The sequence below is a fragment of the Tachypleus tridentatus genome, chromosome 13 (assembly GCF_004210375.1).
Source record: "Tachypleus tridentatus isolate NWPU-2018 chromosome 13, ASM421037v1, whole genome shotgun sequence".
Taxonomy (NCBI): domain Eukaryota; kingdom Metazoa; phylum Arthropoda; class Merostomata; order Xiphosura; family Limulidae; genus Tachypleus; species Tachypleus tridentatus.
The window spans coordinates 142,942,726-142,968,591 of NC_134837.1; the positions used below are offsets into that span (position 1 = coordinate 142,942,726).

Below are 25,866 nucleotides of genomic sequence, written 5' to 3' on the forward strand. Positions count from 1 at the left end.
TTACTTTTATTTAAATACAGTTCTTCTAGCTATTCAGTTTTAACCAACTATGAGTATAGTAGGCTACTCCCACTGATTAATTTTCTTTCTCAAACCATCATTCCATTTTTATTAATAAAGTATTTGTTTTGTCTATCTTCATACTGAGTACTGTCTTGTTCGTTCAACTACACTTATTCCACACCAGAAGTAGATAAATGGGTTGAACAATGAACAGTTATATATACAGTAAAATAGTTTGAAAACTATGGTTTTTGAAAGCCAAAGGTTTGGAAAGCATCAGAAACAAACTGTGATAACAATCTCATAAATTTCAAATGTTGTTTTTTTCCACATTCCTTGCAATTTGTTCATTTTGGATTCAAAATTAGAGGTATGTAAAAAACTAGCATTTCATATATAATTTTTATCCCCCATAAATCATTTTACAAGAAGCCTTTCATCCAGTACCTGAACTCAGGTAAGATGAATGATAAGAGACAAATGTTTTTCTTAAATGCTATATACACAAACACACACATGCATACATATATATATGTACGGCTCATGGAGAATTTGCAAACATTCAATAGTGCAATTACAACAGAGGTAGGTTTGCTTGAGAAATGTGAAATATACTTTTTCAGGAAGAATATTCACAGAGTGAGATTTTTAAATTACTTATAATCAAATGGCATAACATTTCAGAAAAAGTAGCCTTTAAACTCTTACATAGGATAAAAGACAACAACAAAAAACTCATTCATAAGAGTATCTACAACAGTAAGTTTCTCTGCACCAAACTGCAAACCAAACTGAAGCAACACCATCATCTGCAAAATCAGGATGTAGCTATGAAGAAAAATTCACAGGCTCCAAAAGCCATTGCAGTGAAGCTGAGCATAATTATTTGTAGTACTAACAAAAACTGAAATATAGATCAGAAGTTAATGAATGTTCATAACCAAGTGTTCACTAGAATTTTAGATGAAAAAATTGCAATTACATCAATCCTATTTTACCAAATGTACATGTCAAGTTTCCTGATGAAGCTGTACTGGACTTTTGTTTCTCTGATCAGCTAACAGTTTTGGAAGTCAGCACTTATATACAATGGTCAGTTGGTGGAAAGTGTATGTATGATTTCTCTAGCAGACTTTTCCATCCATCATAGAAACTTGTTGCAAAGGAAATTACAGTACTGACCAAATATGTTTAACCATGAGCATAAAACAGAATGACTGATGAGAAAGAATTTAATTCCAAGCAAAACATGGGGCTTGGAATATTGTTCTTACAAAATGTGATCAAGCTCAGTAAGCCTGTAAAATTTGATCCCAGTGTGCAAAAGAATAGTCTTGGTGACTTGGTTCCTTCATGAAAAGCATGATTTTGTGGAATACATAACTGAAAACCTATATTGTGTAATCTTTATAAAATCATACTGTTATTATCATACATGTTTGGAGTTTGTGAAAAGAGAGACGTACTTCAGTTTTTTTACTCTCTTAAACTGTTAAAATATCTAGTTGATGGTCCTGTGAAAGATCTTTTATAGTTACAACAAACTACAGTTATGACTACAAACATTTGAACTGCAGGACTTTTAAAATGAGTATAACACAACAAGATATGAAGCTATCTTATGACATACAGGTCAGATCATTGTTTAATAAGAGACAATTTTGCAGTTAAGCTTGGATTTTAAAATATTTATAACAGTAAAGAGTTACTTTTACTGGTTAGCTGTTACATCAAGTCACAATTATAAAACTAACCAAACTAAAATTGTGATACATTGTTTAAAAATAGAATACAAACATATGAAAACAGCATGCTGGTACTTACTTTAAACTCCAAAATATGACCAGGTTCAACATGAAGATCAATAGTTTCCAATATAGCACTTTCTGTGGTTGTGGATTTACCAACAATAACTTGCTGGTTGCTCCCACAGTAGTGACCAGGAGTGAGATTATTATAAGTCAGCCAGTGGTGCTCAGATAAAAAAGCCCCATCCCCCAAATCAGTAAATACAGATGGTGCATTCACTTCACCTCCAATATAAACACTGTCAATAGCCCAATCATTGTGGGCTCGTCCCTGATGAGTGGGTTGCCACCAGCGAATACGAACACTGTTCTTCTGCATCTCAGCAGGAACAGAAATAGCTATGTAACTAAAAAATAAATATTTTATATAAATTGATAATGATATTGGAGAGATAAAAATAATAAGAAAATTATAAAACTAAATACTGAATATAATATAAAATGAAAAAGTACTCAGTTATATGAGAACATCATACAATAAAATATTTTAACAATCTAATCTTTCTTGTTGTAGAATGGAAAAATAACATTTTATTTTTTGTTATTACAAAAATGTTATCAGAGAAACAAATAAATCAATCACAAGTTAAATATTAAATGCAACTACAACATACATTTACATGAAGGGAGAATGATTGTAATTTTTAGCAAATGAGGAGCTCTTTATATGAAATAATAAAACAAAACAATAAGTGTATGGTGAATTAAAAGGAGGAGGGCCTAGTCGTCCAAAATGTATGTTAGATGTGCAAAACTGTTCACTTTAAGTTTAATACAAGCATGTTATTTAGTTTATACAGTGTAAATGTTAAAGTAAGTTATTTTTAGAAGCAATAAGTTATTGTAATTTTGCTCACATAACTGTTTATGAATTATTTGTTATACAGTTCAATTGTTGTGAACTGATGTCATGTTACTCAAACCTGAATTTTTCTCTTTGCTTTAAGTGAGTATTGTTAAATCATGACGTCTTATAGTTTGTAGAAAGTTCAAGGCCTCGTTTGCATTAACCTGATTGCCTATATATACACATAGGCAATCAGGTTAACACAAACTAGTTTGTGGAAGTGAAAGTGATAAAAAAGTGAAGTTGGACTGTGTGATTGTGAGTTTAACCATAAACAGTATATAATGTAAATTTCTAAAGTGAATGTAACACAACTTGTACTGTAATAACAGGAACAGAGGAGAATAACTTGTGTTGTCAAAGGGTGTTCCAAAGTGATTAAACCCAACTATTGGCTTTGACAAAAAGAAGACAACTGTTTAAAGCTCTAAGTACAATTGTGATAATTAACAGTTATAGTGGTGATTTTAAAGTGAGTAACACAACCTTGTATTATAATAATAAAGAACAGGAAAATAATTTGCCTTGTCAAAGAGTGCTCTAAAGTAAAGTGATCCTGTCTGTGTAGACTTTGATGAAAAAAGACAATTATTTAAAGTTCTGGATATGGCTATAATAACCAATAGTGTAATGAATATGTGTACATATGTTTAACTTGTTTTGAATAATTTACACAATAAATCAATAAAAATCTTGTATAGATTAAAAATCTACAGTTCCTTCCATTATTTAAGTCTTGTAGACTATTTATTAATGTAATTAGTGAAAATGTGTTTAACTTCATTTTCTGTTATTAAAATTAATCACAACTGTTAAAGAAAATATTACAAATTATGCCAGCCATAAAACATGCTAATATAAATCATGCAGTGTCTTTTGGTAGGCATTCTCAAAGCAATTAGCAAATGTAAAATCAGGTCTAATGTGCAGGCCCTTTGCTAAACACTTCAATAGCAGCTTAAGATATGAATCTAAGAAAATTGTAATTTTTGGTGCATATGTCTACTTTGAAGTTTTATATCCATTGTAAACTATTATTCAGATACAATGCATAACTTTTATTTTGTATGGAGAAGCCTCTTCATTATTTCTTTATTTATACTATAAGATCTATAAAAGTGTTAAGATATCTATAAAAGTTTTAGATGATTTATTTGTGCAATCTTAATTTACAAGTTAAGCTTATTAGATCTGTTTTTTCTGGCTTATTACCTATTCATATGCAGTTTTCAACTTATTCAAAGCACATCTTAAAGATCTATTATTTATTTGAATTTTAATGTAACTGTTTCCTGGAACTTGTTTATTTTCAAGCAACTTTTATGTTTGATGGGCTTCCAACCTGGTAATAATTACTGCAGTCAAAAATGTCGACACTCTAATATATAACTAATAAAATATAGAGAATCTGTATCTAGACTGAAAGCATATTTGTATAATTTGTCAGTAGATAACTTAGCACATATACTTTATTTCTATTGATAATGTATGCCAATCTATATTAACTCAATTTTAATATATACACATATATGAATTATAGGTGGCATAAGCCTATAAATAATTGATAATATGTAACTGTGTATGTGTAATATCTAAAATTTTCTTCATATGTCACCTACAAGCTTGGAAGTGGAAAATAATTGCATAATAATTCATTGGTATCTTGTTTTTCAGAAGCAGTACTCAACTGGTGAAAGTGGCTGCTCATTAGCCTCATCCAAAGATTATGCAAACAAAATAGCTCTAAATCCAGTTCCAAATAATATATGTAATAGGATTCCTCACAGTGACTTTGGATATACAGTTAGTCTCTTAAAACCTGGAGGGATGTTAAGAGAAGACAATGTAAGATATTTCTTCAAGAACACTGAAGAAACCATCATATAAACCACGAAGGAGTTTGGCGTGCTGTATCTGTATTATTTAAAATGCTGGACACTACAGGCAGACAGAGAAGACTGTAGACATAAAATTGGTCACTTTGTTATGATCCCTTAAAGGATTATTCAGATTTAAATGGGAAATGTTGTGACTTCCTCAGACATAGTCAAACTCAGTTTCATCTAAATTGTGCACAAATCATTTTAAAATATCTTAAAATTCCATATGAAAATATTTATAAGAAAGTTAGCATTAAAAGAATGGAACAAGTACAAAAAATTGTTCCCTTCTTTCATCTCCTATTGAAATGTTAAAACTATGCATTGTACAAACATTCCATTACAAGGTCACTGGGATGAAGACAAAGTTGTGTTTGAAAATGAAACCATTATTAACTTTCTCAACACAGGATCAGTCAATTTGACCCACCACATGACCTCTTTGTACTCATTTAAAGTCTTAAATAGATTTAATACTTGTAACTTTCAGTATACTGTGTATATCTTCACAAAATGTGGCTGTCTTACATTTAACATTATAAACCTTTAATATACAAAACAAAAACATATCTTTAGTGAAGTATTTTTAATAAACTAAAACAAAGATTTGTCTATGAATATATAATTTGTTTTGAGCAGTCATTGTGAAAAGTAATTTTCATGTTAAGATTAAAAATACATTTTCTCATCTCAAAAATCTCAAATTTTCTTTATGTAATGCATGAAACCTCCTAATTACACTACAAATGTGTTTTTCAGTAAAACTTTACATTTTATGTGTTATTTTCCCTACCCTGTCTTAATATGAAATGAGTCAATTTGATTAACCTCACATCCACCAAAAAATTTCTAAATAAATCAAAATTACTCTTTGTTTTTAGAAAAAATTCAAATTGGTACATGAAATTACATTTGTTCATCCTTAGTAGTTTTAAGCTTGTAACAGTATACATCTACTTACAACTAAATTTTATTGTTTTACTGCCCTTCTGATTGTCTTTTGAACTATGTATAACCAATATCTACACCATTATAACTTGTAAACCACCTGGAGAAAGTGCATCTCATGTTACCTTGTCAAATTACATTACCCATGTACAACTATCAGTTGGTCACATGTATGCTTCATGAAACATTTTTATTATATTATTGTTTATTTTAACTAATCTAATCTTAACCAGCAGAAATAAACCCACATTTTTAGATTTAATTACTTGTATAATAATAAATGTTTGTTTGTTTTTTGTGTTTTGTGCAAAGCTAATAATAAATAAAGAACAAACATGAAAAACAACAAACAAAGTACTTACCCTCACTTTTTTTTCTTTCTGTCAACTGTCAGGAAAGTTTAACCCTACTTTCATTTATACTAATGGTAGTAATACACTAAATAATTTTTATTTAATTAAATAATGCACAAAAGAACAGAGACTAATAGCATGCAAAAAAGTAGACAATTTTCCCTAACTCTCGCTTTGTTTTTGGCTTCCTAAATGTGCAACAAGAACTGTTACAACTTCATCCAACTTAGTTATTAACTTTCTCACAGGAATGAAGCTTGCACTCTGAGTGAAATTAATGTTTGTTTGTTCAAAACACAACATTATACAATGCATCATTTGATGGATGAAAACCTTTACTTCCTACTAGTTATAGGTAATGCATAATTAAACATAATAGTGAACTATTAATAAAGGTAATTTGATAAAATTTTGAATGTAAGACACTAAAATCCATAAAATATTTTGTTCAAGGCTTGGTTCATGCAATGAAATTTATAAATGACACAACAATTATCCTTGAGAATATGAAACATGTCAGTCAGAGATATTTCAACAAACTATTTACAAGAGTTTCTGAATTATCTGAGACTGAACTTATTCACACCCACTCAGATATGGTAAGCTACTACAAAATGGGGATCCTTTTACACTGGCAGTTGCAAAATGTTCTGTTTTTTTCTCACTTGGCTCAGAACAATAATGTGAAGTGGAAATGTTTACTTGGAAACAACACTGGAACAGCTCTACTGATGAAAAACCAGAAACTGCCATTGCTGCTCTAAATGCTTGTAAGGAAACTATAATTCCTAATACACTGATGCTACTAACTATACTCACAACACTAGTAGCATCAGTATGCAAGCCTGAATAAAAATCTCCCATCCTGAATTGAACCCCAACTGCAAATGAAGTGGCATAACAGAACAAAAATTAGAAACATATTTTCTCATAGGCTTACCATAATGAGTTCCTAACTCATATAATATTATCAGCAATTTTCCAACTCTTCACCAGAAAAAAATGAAATTCATTTTGCAGTTGTTGTTTTGATAGTCTTAATCTTTAATAAAATATATTCTTCTTCAGCTTCCTTGTTTCTTAAGGTTTTTTTTCAGTGGGACCAATGTATTTTAAAGTGTTAGTAAATCCACTCCTAAGTCAATATTTTAGTTTGATCAGGTATTTATGTTTTGAGCATCCTCAAGTGCATGGCCAACATGTTAACTGTGGGTTCACCCCTTGAATCAGTGACAACTTGCTTTAAAGCAATAGCTCCTTTAGGGTTTTATCATTAATAAATTGGGATAACATAAAATTCCTTCATATTGCATTCAAAATAATTTTTGAACATAAATACAATTTCTAGAGACTTTATTATGTTTTTAATGTCAGTACTTATTACTGCATACTACATTTACTGGAAAAAATTTAAACTGATTTTTTATTCAAGTTCATGGTTATAAGAAAATGCCTATATATACACACTCCTTCACAATTAACTACTTCATATAAAAATAATAAAAACTATTCAGGGGCTTAAGAACTTTATTCATTTCTTAAACATGTGTATAATAGGGGCTAGGAAAGTGACTGTGACCACACACACAAAAAATAAATCATTTTTATACCATTGTTGTTTAAAAACTTTATATATTAATTTAAATATATAACCTGATTATATCATTTATGAAAACCAATGAATATGTAACATCAACACATATAATTTTAAAAAATTGTGATATTTGATCCCTCAAGAAAAAAATGGATTGTGTTATTGTCCCAAAAGCATCTTTATGAATTGCTTCTCAAAGTTCTAGAAAATATAAAATCAAAATATCATACTAACATAAACGTCCTTGAACATATAACATAGAATGGTTGGTTGGTTGATTGTTCAGCATTTATTAGTGCAAAGTAACTAGGTTATCCACACCAAACATGTTTACCAGTAAAAAATTACAAATAAAAGTAGAATTATTAAAATATGTAAAAAGGAATCATGTTAAAAGTAAACAAATTTCAATTTTCAAAATAAAAACTTACATAGAGTTAAAAAAGACCCATGACTTTTAAAAATTTAAAACCACAACTGAGGTGAACAGTGTCACCATTGCCAATGACACTGTCCAACATCAAGGGTGAACCCACAGTAAAAATACATCTAAAATTTTGTCATCACTGATGGTTGTATCAATCACACAACAGTAAAACATGCTGGTGCATAAAAGAACATGATGAGTTAAAAAACTGTGACCAACGTGTAGCCTAGCCACAACAACTTCCTCCTTCTGATCCTTATGGAAGCAAGATGGCCAAAGAGCAACAGAAGGTTTGACCTAAAAAAGCTTGTTATCACATTGCTCACTCCAAGTTAACTGCCAACTGGTGTGGAGCTGAGTTTTGAATACAGGACCATGTATGGGACAAGGATGGCTGTGATAGCACCAGAGCCAACATACTTAGCTGTTGTCTCAATTAACTCATTCCTGCAAACACCAATGTGGCCTGGCATCCAGAAGAAATGGATGATAAAGAGAAATGGGCCAGTTGGTTTTGAATATCAATGAGAACAGGGTGAGAACTTATGTGAAGCAATTCCAGGGCCAGTATAGAACTAAGTGAATTGATATAAATAGTACAGTTCATGTATTGCATAGTTTCTATGTGATCCAGGGCAAGAGAAATGGCATACATTTCAACAGTGAACAGTGGGATGATCCTATGTGTAACCATCAAACCACAACAAAACATGGCAGTGCCCACAGAGTCACCTGCTTTTGAACCAACTGTATAAATGGGAATGGAAGGATGATTCGAAAGATGTTTGGCAAATAGAAGACAGTACTTCCAAATGGGTATATCCACCTTATTCAGATGACTCAAAGAAAGGTAACATTTGGGGATGGTAATAAGCCATAGTGGGATGGGCTGACCAGTGGAGACAGCAATGTCATCCAAGGACAGACCCAATTCAGTCGAATGTGCCTAGATACAAAGGTCAAAAGGAACAATGGCAGACTGTCTAATCTCAAAAAGCACAGCCCACCAAAAACACAACTCCAGGTGGGATGTTGTGCTAAGGATCAAAGTTTCGAAGCATACAGTAAAGACAATTGCAAATGGCAGAGGTATAGAGGAGGTTCATGAGACTCAGTGTACAAACTATGGATTGGAGAAGTGCAGAAAGACCCCGATGGTGTACAGAGTTCAACAACTTCAAGACAGGTCCTGTCAGAGCCATAGACCAGTTTTGATTGAATAAGGGCATTAAAGATTTTTAGCGTAGAACATCAATCCACTCCCCATGAGGTGGAAGAGAGGACATAGAGGACGTTCAGTGCCCTTGTACATTTGACACATAGCTGCTTGATGTGTAGAATAAAGGTTAGCTTACTGTCAAAGAAAAACCACATGAACTTTACCTGAGGAACCATGGCAAGCACAACTTCTCTGAGACAGAGCTCGAGATCAGAGTGAATACCCCATAGGCAACAGAAGTGCATGCAGACAGTTATAGAGAAAGAAAAAGTAAAACTGTTTCCTGTGGTACACTTGACTAAATTACCAGGCCCAGAATGTAGCTGCTGCTTAATATAACTAATGCTCAATGACTGACATGAGATGTGAAAGTCATAGACATAGAGACTGTTTGCAAATGTAGGTGAGGTTATCTACTGATGACATTAATCTTAATAATGAAAAGTGTGACACTAAAGGCACAGCCCCGAGGGTCTCCAAGTTCCTGTGGGAAAAAAAACGAGAAAGTGTCAAATCCACATGGGCTTGGAATCACCAGTCCATTAAAAAATGTTTAATAAAAAGGGCCACGCAATCCATATGAGTGGAGGTCTCACAGAATATCATACCTCCATGTAGTATCATCATAAGCCTTCTCAAGGTAAAAAAAAATACAGAAGAAGGATATTGTAATTTGAGAAAGGCTTCCATGATTGATGTTTCAAGTCAAATCAGGTGGTCCACAGTGGAGTGCTGTCATTGGAACCCACACTGGGTGAGCAAAAGAAGGTGGTTTGATTTGAGGAACCAAAAAAGATGAGCATTAACCATTCTTTCTTAGATCTTCCAGAGACTGCTTGTCAAAGCAATTGGATAGTAGTTTGAAGGAATCTTGGAATCCTTCATAGGCTTGGAAAAACAGAGGACAATAGTATGGTGCCAAACATCAGGAAAAATACTCTCCTGCCACATCCAGTTAAAAACAAGAAGAGGAATAGCCAGAGAGGCAGGAGAGAAATGGCACAGCATCTTGTAGTGAATATCATCAGGTCTGACTGATGCACTGCCAGAACAACGAAGATCAAGCTTGAGTTCCACCACTGTAAAGTCAGAGAGATGATCAGCTTGAAAGGAAAGAAGCAATAGCTCTGCCCGAGTCTTGATGGATAAGAAGGTGGGGGATGAGTTGGAAGTGCTAGAGGCACGACAAAAACTTTCACTGAGAGTACCAATGATGCTCTAGGCATCAGCAACATTGGAGAGCAAGATTAAAATGGAGGCAGAAGTATACTGCCCATTGATCTTCCAAATCTTGTCCCATATGACTTTGGAACTGATGGTACAAGAGATGCTAGTTGTGAATTTAATTCAAGATTCCTTCTGGCTTTGACATTTTACTTGCTGAGCATATGCATGGGTCCACTGGAAAACAATGTGGTTTTAAAGTGTGGGATACATATGAAAAGTATCCCAGGTCCCTTTTTGTGTTTCCCATGCCATGGAAAATGTACAAGGTTTTAGGAATAGATTGAGAAACTTAGACAATACAATCAGTTACTGCTGCCACACATTCATCTATCAATAACTTACAGATGATGGCAGGATCAAGCTCCAAAAGAGCAGTGAAAGAGGACCAGTTGGTCTGGTCCAGCTTCCACCACAGAATGTGAGTCAGAGGGCATCAACCATGGCCAGTTCCCTAAAAAATTTATAAGAAAATGATCACTGCCCCATGGGTCACTATCAAACCCACAAGAGAAATGAAAGAAAAGTGAAGGATAGCAGACAGAGAGACCAATAGCAATAAAAAATGACTAGGTGCATGAAAATAGGTATAAGTACCACTATTGAAGAGAGAAAGGGTTATCATCTGAGAGCATATGCTCTACAGAATGACCCCTCCCCTCAATATTAGCACTGCCCTAGAGGGAATTATGTCCATTAAAGTCCCCTAAGATTAAAAAGGGAGACAGCAACTGTTCAGTAAAAGTATCAAGTACCCACTAACCTCACACACCATGAAGCCCTACAAAGGGATACACTACACTACTAAACAAGGACACTGCAGTGACATCATGGCTTCCTGAGCATTATACCCAAACACCAGCATCAATCACAATGTCCAGAACACCTATTGAGAACTTCCAACACGTACTCAGTTGACCCTAGCCCAAGTAGACCAGCTGATTGACACTGGGAGGGCCACTAATTTAATGTCTAAATGTCTAAACTAATGTCTAAATAGACAGAATAGACTGTCTATTTACAGAAATTCAAGGCTAAAGTGGTGTGTTAGGGTTGGACCTCTCAACCACCAGGATCCTTTCCTCCTTTCACGGGTCACCATGCACAGAACAGAACCTTCTCTGGAAGGTCTCCTAACCATGATCCACACCAAGGGATAGTAGAGAAAGAGTTTGAAAGACAGACATAAATAATACAGTTAAAGTTTTCTAGGCTTATTACCAGTTAAAGTTGATAATAAGGTTGATAATATAGATGAAAACACTAAATCGCTGCTAATACAAGATTAATGGAAGGGGACAAAGTTAGATTTTGGTTATAAAAGTTTTACCTTTTGCAGATTTGTGTTTATTTCTGCTTGATTTTAGATGCACAATTAGAAACATAAAAAAATTACAATTTTGATACAAAATAGGAATCAATATAATGGTAACTTAAATTACAAATATAATATTTTAAGCAGGAAGTAACTCATAAAGCTTACTTTGGTGTCATGTGATACTCATAAAAAATCTCCTTCAGCATAACCCATGTAACTCCACCATTTGTGGAATACTGGAGAAAAACACTCTGATCTCGACTCTTTGGTGAAGTAATACAACCGTAACGGAAATAAAATTGAACAACTACAGCTTTGCGAAGGTCAAGATCTTTAGTGATTAACTGTCTTGTGCAGTGCTATAATCAAAAAACACTTATTATTATTCATCTTTCTTTTGATCTGTTCACAAATATTACATGTCAAAAAAATGTCTTAAGAGTGAATATTATTTTCATGTCAATAACAAAAACATTCACTGTGTATAACATTAATTATTTCTTTTATCACATGTAGACATATAATGTACTACTGAATTTTGAGGAAAATATAAATACATTTTGGTGAAAAATCATTTTAAGTTTATTTTTTATTAATATATGACTACATGCAATAGAAGAAGTATATTTTCAGTTTATAGGCAAAATAAAACATTCAAGAGCTCATTTTGTTTTGATGTTTTTTGATATTACTAGTAGACTATTTCCAGGTTCTTTTGTAACATTATCCAACAATTTTATTGCATTACATTTTTAAAACACTCATACACCCTTAAAATGTGCTATGGAATTTTGAACAGTTGGTTTTTATAGGGTAAACTACATGTATGCATAAATCTTTACACTACATTCGTATATAAATAACTCTAACAGAGGTTTTGGTTCACTGAAATATTAAAATTATGTATTTTATTTTGTGAATAACATTATCTTCATTGAATTCTTTTAGACTCATTCTTATCTTTTTAATCATAAAATAAATTGTACAAAATAAACATCCTAAAAACTCATCATGTAAGTTGTAAGTAGATGTAATTCAACAATCAAAAAGTTTCTTGTTTCATGTGCTGGACATTAAGTATTTAGCCATTTTTGGCATAAAAGACTATAAAAGTATAAGAGGTTCTTACATTTCAATCTGAGATAATGTTAAAGTATTTAATCTTGTCTAGCACAGTATTCATGAAAACTTCAAGCAATAATATTGACCTACATCGTCAAAATATTATATGTTAAATTTATTTCCTGAAATATAACTATGGTTGATGATAAACAGAGATCTATCATAAGTTCTATATTTTTACTAGAAATTACAATATAATTAAAAAAAACATGGAAAAATAAATTCATTGACTTTGAGCATTAAATGTTAATTGAATTTTTAATATTGTTCTGATTCACAAACAAACCTCATGCAAAATTATTAAAAGTTAAATACAATATCTCAGTAAACAATCACTTAGGCTTGGTTTAAAAATACAATTAGTTTGTTTATTGTAAATCAAAATTTATTTCAGCAAGCTGGTTCAATATACATTCAACACTTACTCCATAAAAATGCAATGCCATCCCAGAACCCACAGGACCACACAAGTCTGACACTACACTTCCACTAACCCTGAACCAGTTGGAAGATGGATTAAGTGTAAATGTGTCACGTAGTTCAGTAGGAAGAGGGGACTTTGGAAAATTACAGATATTACCTGACCAACCATCATCACACCTAGTGTAAAGAAGAAGGGAAAATTATCTTGGTAAATTAGCAATCTATTAAAAATATCAAGTGAATTATTTATGATATTTTTATAAGAAAATGTCTGAACAATAATTTAAAGAATAAATAAAATTAGATTTATATCCCAGACTTAAAATCCTTTAGAGCTGTTTAGAGAAAACTTGTACATTTAAAATGTTACATATCATTATTCAAATATATATATCATAAACATGACACAGGTAGTAAAAAATAAAACAAAAACAAACCATGTAATTATCTATTCAACAGAATATCATACTTTATTGAGAATAATTTCCTGGTAGAAGAAGTAACACATTATTTTATATAGAAAACTCCATAAAAGTTAAGTACAATGAACATCTTGTACAAGTTTTTCATTGGGAAGTCAGGTTCATCAAGTCTGTAAAATTACGTTGAATTAACAAATTACATTATTAAAGAAATACTTCACAGAAGCATATGGCCTTGAATTTTCATGTTTATAAAATATGGTAAACTTACTTGCAAGCCCCAAATGTACATTTTCCATGTCCTGAACACATGTTGCCACATTCATCTCCTATATAAACCTGGCCCACTGCCCATGATTCAGAACTCTTAAATGGTGTATGTTGAATCCAGCGAAATCGTGTGTTGTGTGATCTACAATCAAATTATTTTACCAATAAAATTACATTTCAAAAAGTAAAAAAAAATTATATTAAAGCAGTTAGTAGTAAGAAGTATACATAACCACAGAGTTCAGGATTTTGAATATTAATCTCCTGTATGAAACTGAAACTTACACAACTGCATAAAAAATAATGAAAACAATTTTTTAATAACCTAGTGAGTTTATAAAAACATGGAAGAGCATATATACATATATCCACTGTTGTGGAACACACACATCCAAATACAGATGTTTCTTGACAATTTTAGGAATAACCATGACTGTAATAAAAATATCTTTCTAACTATGTAATTACATGAAATATGAAAAAGCAAAGTTTTAAACTGTAAAAAACATTAACATTTTGTACATTTAACTTATATGTGGCTGACAAAGACAAATATTTGACCCTTTACCTCTAAATTAAAGAAATTTTTTGTAAGTTACAATTTTTCTTCATAAATTAACATGGATGAGAATACTAATGTAACAGTGTTAATTTTTTGCTTTATGCTAACACAGTCTTTCTCACAACAATCACCCCAAAAATACTAGTTTCTAATGCATAGAAAAAAGAGAGGACAAAAAAAAAACTAACAAAGAGTAATAATAAATTAAAAACTCAAAAGTGTAGGAAAACCATTACAGAAAACAGTTAAGTTGGGAAAGCTGATTGAAAATTTTACAGTGTATCTATTTAGAGTTTGACCTTTAAGTTACACAGTTTAAAAGAAACATAAGTATATTATACCATTGCACTTTTATACCTTGTATAGTATGGAAGAAGAATTGTTATTCTTTCTAAGGCATAATAAAAATCAGCAGTAAAAACACTTCCTTCATAGTAATCAGGACAGTTTCCACTAGATGGCAAGCAAGGTTTCAGCACAAGTGCCCAATTTTTTCCCATGTCAGTGCTATATTCTAAGGCTACCTCTGAAATCAATGATATACAGTTGAACTGAATTAACAAAATATATTTCTTTATATAAGTTCAAACTAATATAAGATGTCCTTGATTCAGATGGCATGTTTTTTATTATTATTTTAAAGCATTTGCAAAAAGTATATTACTTAGGGAGGAAATTGTAAAAAAATCATTTCACATAATTTTTGAAATTTACTGAGCTGCAGGCATGAATCATTTGAAAATACAAAAACTTGAAAATATCTAAATACACGAAGTGCTCTTTTATTTATCAGAACACAAAATCTCTAAACACATTAAAGAATAACACTTGAGAAATATACTTAACAACAAAAGTAATTAAATACATACTCTGACTTTGGTTCAACTGAAATTGGCCTTATTGAAGAATGATTTAGTACACTGGCATCACATTAAACATATTGCCATACAGTTTGTTTAAATTTAACATAAAACCTCTTTAATATTTCCTGTCATGTACTGCTGATTAAATAAAATATTTAGTTAGAGAAACAATATTTTAAACAGAAAATTGTGATCTTCATCATAATAATGTTATTTATGATAATGGCATTCCTCATACTACACTGCAAAACATGTAAGCTTGAAACATACCCAAAACAAATAAATTGAATTACAACATTTTTTATATCACAACATATACCTATACTTATAATTTCACAGGTTACTGAAATGTCTTTGTAGAGCACAATGTATGTATGAAGTAAACTGTTTAAAATGACTATCTTTGCAATGTGGTACATAATCATGCAGTCTCATTAGTAAGAGTATTTAATAATGTAAATACACTAGAAAACAATTTTGGGGTGCAAGCACTCTGTTTTTCCAGCTCTATTTTCAAAATAAAACTTTTTTAAACTTCTAAAAAGACTCTTGAAAGTTTTAAACACAGTTAACTTTAATCACTCTGTCAATATTGTATATTTGGTGATACATAACAAATTAAATATTTATTTTAATTATATGAAGCTCCATAACTTATCATAATACCCTATTTGGGGAGTTTTATAAAAAAAAAAAAAAAGTGCCCTCTGAGTTTTATACTACAAAAATTTAAATTATAATGTATTCTATCAGAAGGATAGTAATACATTTATTAGACTTTAACACTTTTTTCAGTAATTTTAGATAGAACACAATGATATATGAACACCACTGAAATTCTTTCCATAATCTTTCTGCAGTGAAGAAGAGGCCAACAACAAAAATGCAGTGTTAACAGGTACTCACTCTTCAGTGAAAAAGAAACAGTTAATATTAGCTATAAAACAATAAATCAAATGTACTTGTAATTCTGAAAAGCAGGTTTTGGTTTTGTGTTTTTTGCATATTAAACTTGAAATACCAACTAGTAAAAAAACCTGAGCACAGAAAAAGACAACTTTTATTTTAATAAAATGTGTAAAAAAGATTTAAAAAACAACAACAACATCTAACATTGAAGTTAATCCCTACCATAACAAGACGTGGTCTCTTTGCACCCCATTGCCAGTTCAAACTGTATATAGCTAGATTCTGTGACCAGAAGATCTGTTGTAATTGCAAACCGCTTGTCATCAGGACCTAAGTTTTAAAACTAGTTAAAGATCTAAACCTTATGGGACAAATAAATAAACATGCTTAAATACTAAAACTATTTCCTATATGTTATTTATATTTAAAAAATGAATACATAGAACTGCTTTAGAGCAAATAAAACTTTTTCAATATTAAATTGTGCAACAACATAAAACTTACATTGATGATTATTATTGCTAATAAAAAAATAAACATGGAAGAAAGTAAAATAGTGTGCAAAATTACAATAATGTGAGTATTAAAATTCTCCCACATACTTGTATGTTCTAAGCTGTTCCTTAACTTTAATATTTTGTCAATAATATTATATTCATTCACAGAATAGAGGCTACTGCTGTCTTTCAATACAAATTTTATGGGAGCATGTCATGGGTGTGTGAAAGACTTTTTAATAAAAAATATTTATATTTGAAAAAGGTTGTTTGATTCTAAAATAGATTCTACATGAAAAATAAAAATAATTAAATCCTCAACATTTTCAAAGTTTCTCCACAAGTCAATCAAATTCATTTTACAATAAAAAAATAAATACAGGTTAATTAAAAAAAGACTCTCTAGTAGCTAATTTTCTTTTGTATTTTGTCATGTAGCAACACACTAACAAAAATATGATTTCTCTAGTTGTTTTGTGTAACATTTACTAAAACTATAACCACAATGAAAAGACAATATACAGCTTAAAAACACTTTTTAAATATAATCTGTTTTCCTTCTTTTTCCTGAAAATTTCTTTAAATCGCTTTTTTGTTTAGCACAGAAAAATGTTTTGCATTCAAAATATTTTTTAGTTCTTAAGAAAAAGAATTGTCACCATCAAAATGAAGAGCATTGTCAAGACGTCCACAAACAGGTTCTAGTTTGGCCCCAGGAGTTAATATCCAGTTTGCCTCATGAGTTGCAGTGAAGTCATCATTTAGTGTTGGAAGGCCATTTACATCACCCCCAATATAGATCTCAAAATATTGGAATGAAACATTTAGTAGTTTCTTGACATTATCATGTTTCTTAAATCTAGTATGTCTACAATAAACCCAATAAAATTTTTACACAAAATATGTTAGCAATTAAGTTATTACATTCCAAAAATGTTAATAAACAATGATTTTCCTTGAAACAAAAACAGTGTTTTTATTTTATATCATTTTATTACTAAAATTTATTCTGCCATTAAAATTCAAAACAATTCATATTGAAAACCACTATGTTGACTAAACCAAAGAAAACTAACAGTCCTGCCAAATTTAATCAAATGTATACAACAATCTGTAAAAAGTTTTAACATCTGATGATATAATACAGAAGTAACAATATTTTCTGTTATTTTTAGAAAGTTATGCTGGAAATTTTACTTCTATTAACCATATTTCCTCATCCAGGAAATTGTTAATTAAAACACTTGGATACAAAATATCACAACTAATTTAACAAAAGAAGTAGTTTATCATCATCAGCCATCACAAGATTTGTAATCATTGTTTAAACCACACAACTGCTGATGGCCAATTAGACTGTATAACAGATTGTGATATTGTAGCAGTGAACTTTAGGATATACATTTGACTTTTATATTTACTAGTCAATAACTGAGACTAAAAACCATCCTGTTCAAAATCCACTAGAGATTCTAGTCATGTTGGAGAGAAAAAAAGTTCCTTCATCAATTAATGAAAGGTGTTACTATTTTTCCAAAAAGAACTTATGATGATATTACTTTTTAAAAATGATGTTTGATTTATGAAAATAAATGTCTATAATTCAAGCATCATTAACAAATAGCTTTTAATAATGTAACTTTGTCAAAAAGAAGTACAGAATTTGTCAAACTATGAAGACCACTTATGTCAAAATATGTAAAAATTTATGAACAATAGCTCTTTTCCAATCATAAGATTAAAGGGTAGAAAAATTTAGGTAATAATGTTTTAACAATTTTTCATTGTTAAAATTTAGCAAAGAAAATTAGCAAGTTAATAGATAAAAGTGAAATTACCAACAATATCTGCAATATTCATGCTTACATGACAGAATAAGCTGGGTTTTGTTAAAAACAAACTATTCTCTAAATTAGCACAGATAAAAAAATGTTAATTTACACCAAGTTAATGTTAAGAATATTGAGATAAGTGCTGGTACCTGTAGTTAGGTTATTTTTTTTTTATACAAGTGTAGTCAATGAATAAACACAAACCAACAGGTTATGGGCCCAGGAATGCTCTAATAGAGCTTAAACAGATGAAACTCTTTTAAAATTGTTAGTACAAGTAATCCAGGAGATACTGAGGATTACTGTGGAACAGTTTTGGATGACAATTTTTGTTGGATGTCACAAGATTTACATGGATAATTTATCATAAGCGCTGTGTGATTCATTTCCTTTGTCTGGAAGCCATTGTGAAATACGAAGATAAACTGTAAGAAAAATATTGATTGACACTCTATTTTCTCAAGTCATATAAAGGGAGAAATAGATCTAAATCAAAGAAAGGAATATTACAGTTGTGGTAGAAATAGTTTGACAATGGAATATAAAATATCAATTGGTAAGTTGGGAGAAAATAATTAGACTACGTAAAAATTTCAAATGGAACATTTATTGAGAGGAAAAGGCCTATGAGACAATGTGACTGAAACAGAGGTATTGGCAGAGACAGCCAATGATCAAACAAGGGCAGCTTTCAACAGGAAAAGGGAAAGAACATTTTCAACAATTGTTCTGAATATTCAAGGTGCACAACTCTATCTTGTCACCTCATGCACAACTCCTAAGGAAGCATGGAATGTACTGCATGCTCACTTTGATAGGAACACACCAGCCAATAAACTATTCCTGAAAAATAAGTATTTTCGATGTAAGATGAAAGAAAGCATGACAGTCCAGGAATATTTGAAACAAATGAAGGAATTAACAGATCAGCTTGCTGTGGTTGGGGCAAATTCTGGTGCATCTAGGCATATGACACACCAGAGGAACATACTATCACAAGTTTAGCACACCTCAGTAAGTTAGGATTGGTGATGGAAGAACTGTTGAAGCTCTTGGAGTTGAAAACTGTAAACTAGAAATGACATTTAAAGTCAGTAATTCAAAGCATGTCACAATGCAGAGTGTCCTTCATATACCAAAATTAGCTAGCAATCTATTTTCATTAGGAGCTGCTACTGAAAAAGGAAATATTGTGCAGTTTGGAGTAAATCGCTGTTACATCAGGACAACTCCATGGCATGGGTACAAGAAAGAATGATGGTCTATACCAACTGGACTATAAGACCAATGTTATTGAGAATGCCTCAGTAGCTTCAAACAGCAGCATGAATGGCTTGGATACATGGCATCAACGACTAGGGCATGTCAGTGTTTCACAGTTACAGAAGCTTGTCAGGAGTGGAATCAAATTCCAGAAGTCTGATGAAGCCAGTTTCTGTGAGGGATGCACTGAAGGTAAAATGCAAAGGAAGCCATTTAAGTCAGTGGAAGAAATCAGATCAAAGGGAAGACTACAACTGGTACACAGTGATGTCTGTTGTCCTATGCAAACTCCATCTATTGGAGATAGCAAGTACTTTGTTACATTTATTGATGATTACTCAAGATGCTGCACAGTGTATTTCTTGAAACAGAAGTCAGAAGTCTTTGAGAAATTCACGGAATTTGAGAAGTTGTTCTCAAATGAATCTGGAGAGTGCATTAAAACCCTGTGCACAGATAATGGCAGAAAATATATGTGAAATGAGTTCCAGCAATATTTGAAGTCAAGAGGCATTCATCATGAAGTGTCAGTAGCATATTGTCCAGAGCAAAATGGTGTTGCTGAGAGAAGAAACAGAACTCTTGTGGAATCAGCAAGAAGCATGCTGTCACATGCTAAGTTACCAAGAATGTACTGGGCAGAAGCTGTAGCTACTGCAGCGTATGTGGGTAACAGAGTATCCACATTGGCAATAAAAGATGGTAGTACACCATATGAGAGATGGTATGGGAAGAAACCAGATGTAGAACACATGAAAGTGTTCGGATGTCTTGCATATGCACATGTGCCAGATGCGTCAAGACAGAAATTAAACATGAAATCTGTGAAGGTACGTTTCATTGGATATGATAACTGCACCAAGGGATATCGACTGTATGATGAAAAATCCAGGAAGATTTTCATACGGCGAGATGTTATCTTTAATGAAACATAATTTGCTCAAGAGCCTGTGACAAATGAGTATATTTCATCATGTGGACCAAGAAACAGAAGTTAAAGCTAAAGCTGAATGACCAACAAGAAACAGGAAACCCCATCTGCTATGGATATGACGAGTATGCTGATATGGCAGCAGCAAATGAATCAGTGTGTCACACTGCAAACCTATGCAGTATGTTAGAGCCAAGCATATTAAGTGAAGCAATGTCAAGTGACAATGCAAAGGAGTGGAAGTCAGCTACAGATCTGGAATTTGAGTCTTTACAAGAAAATGACATCTGGGAACTGGTGGAGTTACCAGTTGGAAGAAAACCTGTAGGTTCTAAGTGGGTATTCAATGTTAAGTATGGAAATACTGAAATTTAAGAGAGGTTCAAGAGTAGACTGGTGGTCAAAGGTTACTCGCAGAATTATGGTCTGGATTATGAGGAAACCTTCTCCCCAGTGGTGTGCCAAGCATCAATTCGCTCCTTGATTGCATTTGCTGTGCAGAACAACTTGAAAATTCACCAGATGGATGTCATAACTGCATTTCTGAATGGAAATCTGGATGAAGATATAAACATGGAACAATCGGAAGGCTACGCTGTTCCAGGGAAGGAAAACCTTGTGTGAAAACTGAAAAAAATCACTGTATAAATTACAACAGTTACCATGCTGTTGGAACAAATCATTTCATGAACAGATGATGGAACTGGAATTTGTTTAGAGTTCAGCAGATCCATGTGTTTACATAAGGAAGGGTGAAAAGATTATTGACAGTAATTGTAAGTTTGTGTAAAACTTAAAATTAAGTGGGAGTGTTAAGAATATTGAGATAAGTGCTGCCACCTGTACTTAGGTGTGTTTTTTGTACATGTGTACTCAATGAATAAACACATATCAACAGTTAACTTTTTCTGTCACATCATTATAATATTCCTTTATTGATTGGTAATATGTAATAACTAAAACTCAAGCAAATTTCTTAGAGCATACTTTTCAGTGACTGACAGCTGTGAAGGTTATAAAGTATTTTCCATTAATTCACCATGAAAATGAAACAGACTAAATCAGCTGGAACCCCCTTAAATCTATACATTAGTAAGTATTTATATTCATAATAGCAACTCACTTGATCAATAGCCCAATCTTCAAGAAATATTCCATTAATTGAAGGTTGCCACCAACGTAATCTTGTTGTGTTGGTACGAGCATGAGGAGGTAATTCAAGAGCTACATAATGTTCCTTATTTCCAAAACTAAACTCCTCAAGCAGCCACCAATTCACACCTCCATCCACAGAAAACTGTAAGAGTACTGGTTGAGCAGTAGGTGAAGGAGGTACAGATTCACAGCCCAGTTTTATATAGAACTGAACAGAACTAAAGATCAGAAAATATGTTAGGTATCTAATTATTATAATGTTAAATCTAAATACACTTAAGGTTACATCTAGAAAAAGTTTATTCTCTACAGTAATAATTTTCAAACAAAACTGAAAACTTTAAGACAAATATTTAAAATAGGTATTCTTTTTTACAAAAAAACAAGAACCTATCTGGCCTAAAACATATTTAATTGCACAAAACATAAATGACAGTCCCACCAGTAGGAGGAGAACACAATCACCTTGCACAATAGCTCCCCCTAAGTGCTTGTACTTGAAATAACGTCATTTTCAGATGAAGCAAAAAGAGCATCTGTCATAAATACATTGTCAGCCAAGAAATATTTAAGCTTCTAAGATGGCACCTTACCTTTCACACAGAATAACTAGCACCCCAAAGTGGTCAAGGGGCTGGTGCAAACATTAAACCTAGATGAGATCCTTTAGAAGGCACCTGAAGAGAAAGCTCATGGAGTGTAATACCTAATGGCAGGAGCTCCTGAAAGGTACACCTGTGAAAGACAACATCTTCTTTCAACCAAGATATACTCTTCACCCAGAAGGAAAGAAAGGGAAAGGCAAAAGAACCCCAAGTGTCACAGGGATGGACAGAATTGTTTGGATGGATAGAAGAGCATTGGCACATAAGTGGTTGGCATGCCAAGGAATTTCGTGAGTGCCTGACTTTGAGTCAAATGAACAGGGGTGATGAACTCATTCTACTGCAGGAAGAAGGCATACTAGTTGTTTGAGGAGTGAGTCACATTACACAGACAATGCCACCACCATCCTACTTCCCACCATATTATACTGTACACAATCAGTGAGAAACTCTATGAGATACATCACCCTAATTGCTTGGAACTGGTAAGTGGCTAAGGTATCTCATGCTCCACTTGAAGAAGGGAAAGGAGAATTTGTGTTGGCGAGATGAGAAAAGTGCTCAGAATTCCATTTGAGTGACTGCAAAACACTATTTTGAAAAGTTCGCAAACATGAGCTAAAGAAGTTAGCATTAACTTTATTGTTGGAATGGTACTATCTAGATTAGAAATTTGAATAATACCACAAGGATATATGTCTAGCAGTCTTGTGGAACACCCAACCTTGACAGTGGGCACCAGTAGAGCCAGAGCAAACGGCATGAGCTCTTTTCATTATTCCTGGCCCAATGCAATTTTGGAGAATAAGCATACTTTGGGTGTCATCACCAATCCCCTTACAAATGCTGTAAAAGGGAAAAGGGTAATATAAAAGAAATGTACTTACCCCTCTCAAAAACAGTGTGTAGTTTTAATGAAGAGCAGCAACTGGAGTGAGTTAAAATTCTGCAGGAGATGAAACAGCCAAATGAAGAATATAATGGGAGTTGAACATGTGTTGATTCATCCACCTCCCAATCAAAAGGATTTTGTACAAGGGCTGTAAATGAGATGCAAGAGTTAAACAGTTGAGGAATATGATTTGATAAAATGTGAAATAATGAACACCCACCTGAGCACCCAAAGTTTTAGGAAGAAAGGTCACGTTTTGGTAGAGGATGAAGTAAGTATGGTGAAAGAGAATGTGGGAAACATTATAGTACACATATATGATCAATGTAGATCACAAGTGAAAAGAAAATATGTCTTCAGATAGAGATTGTATAAGGAACATGAAGTCAACAGATCAAAAGCAGCACTTGTGAGAGAGTGTAAAACCATCAAGGCATAGGAGTAAAACAAACGGGTTGGTGAAAAAAGAAGGATTGGATTAAACAGAACAGAAGAATAGAGAAAAACAGAAAGGAATAGAAAAGGCAAAATGTAATGTATAAAGGCATCTGATAACCAGCAATAGTGGAAACCTACACTTTATGGTGGATCAATTATGTAAAAAAAGAATGAAAAATGGATCACAAAATGGTCTGCAGGAATAGAGTATATAATGGACCAGTACTGTAAAACTTGCTACTTCTATTGACATACAAACAGAGCTGAAAGATGATAAGAAAAGGGTTACACAGTCAGAAAGTTTAGTCTTATGGTCAATAGACCAAACAATTTCAATACATGAAGATAATGGAACTGTAATTGAAGCAAGAGAGAAGGGGAATAGGAGAGGTTAAATAAGCTGACCTGGATGTTAAATGATGAAGTAGAGAAAATCAAGGTCGTGCCAGCCAAAGAGATGTCACCAAGAGGATCCGACCAGGAGCACTGCACATCAAAGGAAGGGCACTAGGGAGAAGATGAAGAGGACAGACATAAAGGAAAAGGTGAGATCATCCTGGCTAAGAGCATCAACCACCAGGACCAAAGAATGATGAACTGGAGACTGGAAGAGGGGAAGTTTGGTGTTGAGAGGAATGACAAAGACATTAATGAGATACATGTCCAACTGAAAGTAAACCCAATGAAAAGTCTACAGATGGAAAGACCACTTCATGGGTAGAACCCTAAGTTCAGTTATGTGAAGCGATCTGCAAAACAAAGAAACATTTAGAGGACAGGGTAATAGGAATGTGCAAAAGAATGTCTGAAATGTTGACCTTAACAGTCTAAATGGGTAGAACCCTACGTTCAGTTAAGTGAAGCAATCTGCAAAACAAAGAAACATTTAGAGGACAGGGTAATAGGAATGTGCAAAAGAATGTCTGAAATGTTGACCTTAACAGTCTAAATGGAAAGAATAATTTGAGAGAAAAGAAACCTTCCATGTGGAAGCAAGGAATAATATGAAACTTGTAGCAAAATAACAGGTTCATGACCTAATGTCAATCCTCAGTTTTCTTGGAGACCACAAAGAAACTAAAATAATAATCCGGTATATGGTTAAACATCCTCTTAATGATATTCTTGGCCAAGGGATCTGAGACCACATATTCAAGATATAAAAGATAAAGGAGAAAACAGAAGGAAGGAAAAGGAGGAGAAAGTGAAGAGATAGGCTGTGGATAAGAACCTGAAAACCCTTACACAAAGCAATAACACTTACACCAGGAAGTAGGAGGAGTGGAAATAGAAGAAGGCCAGGAAACTGGAATGGGTAGAAGTGGATTCAGTAGAACTAGGAACACGAACAGAAAGGCAAGGTACAAAAAAATTAGAAATAATAATATATAATGAGAATTGATGCCAAGCTGACCTAACTGGGGTCTCCCAGGAGTCAGAAACACTCCAAAGAACTTTGGGCAAAAAAATAGAGCACAAGGAAAATAAGCATAAGGAAAGTATACCTTAACTAATAACATCCTGTCCCAACAAGTCCCAACAGCAGAAGGATAAAATACAGAGAGATAGAGTAGAAGATTTGGGAGCCAATGAGGTAACAAGGAAGAGAAAAATACTCTTCAGAAAACTCATCTGGAGCACAATGAAATGCCACAGACTTAAGATGAATTGATAAGAAGTAACTGAATCAAGATGGAAGAAGAAGATGAAAAAATGACACTAGAAAAAGAATCAGAAGTTAAGGGGTACATCTTTAAATCAGATAAAATAAATACAAAAGACTGCAAATTGAGGAATGGAAACAATGAATGGCAGTAAACCAGGACAAAAGAGCCAAGAAGATGAGAAGGACAGGGCACTTTAGTACAGATGTACAATTGTTCAAAAAATTATTCTGCATGGACCCAAATATGTCAGGTGAAGGAGTGAAAACGAAGTGTTCTTAAGTGTGAGTTTCATGTTGTAAAACACAGGAGAAGTCAAATGATAAAGAAGAAAAAAAAAGAATATACTTGCAAAATCATGTCAATGAAATGATTAGAACTGTAAGGATTGTCCTCC

At 32.7% G+C, this 25,866-nt stretch overlaps 1 protein-coding gene across 1 annotated transcript in view; it reads right to left on the bottom strand.

Annotated features, from left to right (window-relative positions):
• LOC143240563 (reelin-like) overlaps window positions 1–25,866 on the bottom strand; it is a 161,122-nt gene that overhangs the window by 27,204 nt on the left and 108,052 nt on the right. The window contains exons 42-49 of the mRNA XM_076483209.1: window positions 21,839–22,088; window positions 17,349–17,490; window positions 16,415–16,522; window positions 14,778–14,946; window positions 13,860–14,000; window positions 13,169–13,343; window positions 11,787–11,980; window positions 1,828–2,158 (exon numbers count right to left, since the gene is read on the bottom strand). Coding sequence (XP_076339324.1) covers window positions 1,828–2,158; window positions 11,787–11,980; window positions 13,169–13,343; window positions 13,860–14,000; window positions 14,778–14,946; window positions 16,415–16,522; window positions 17,349–17,490; window positions 21,839–22,088 — 1,510 coding nt within the window. The remainder of the gene's footprint in view (window positions 1–1,827; window positions 2,159–11,786; window positions 11,981–13,168; window positions 13,344–13,859; window positions 14,001–14,777; window positions 14,947–16,414; window positions 16,523–17,348; window positions 17,491–21,838; window positions 22,089–25,866) is intronic.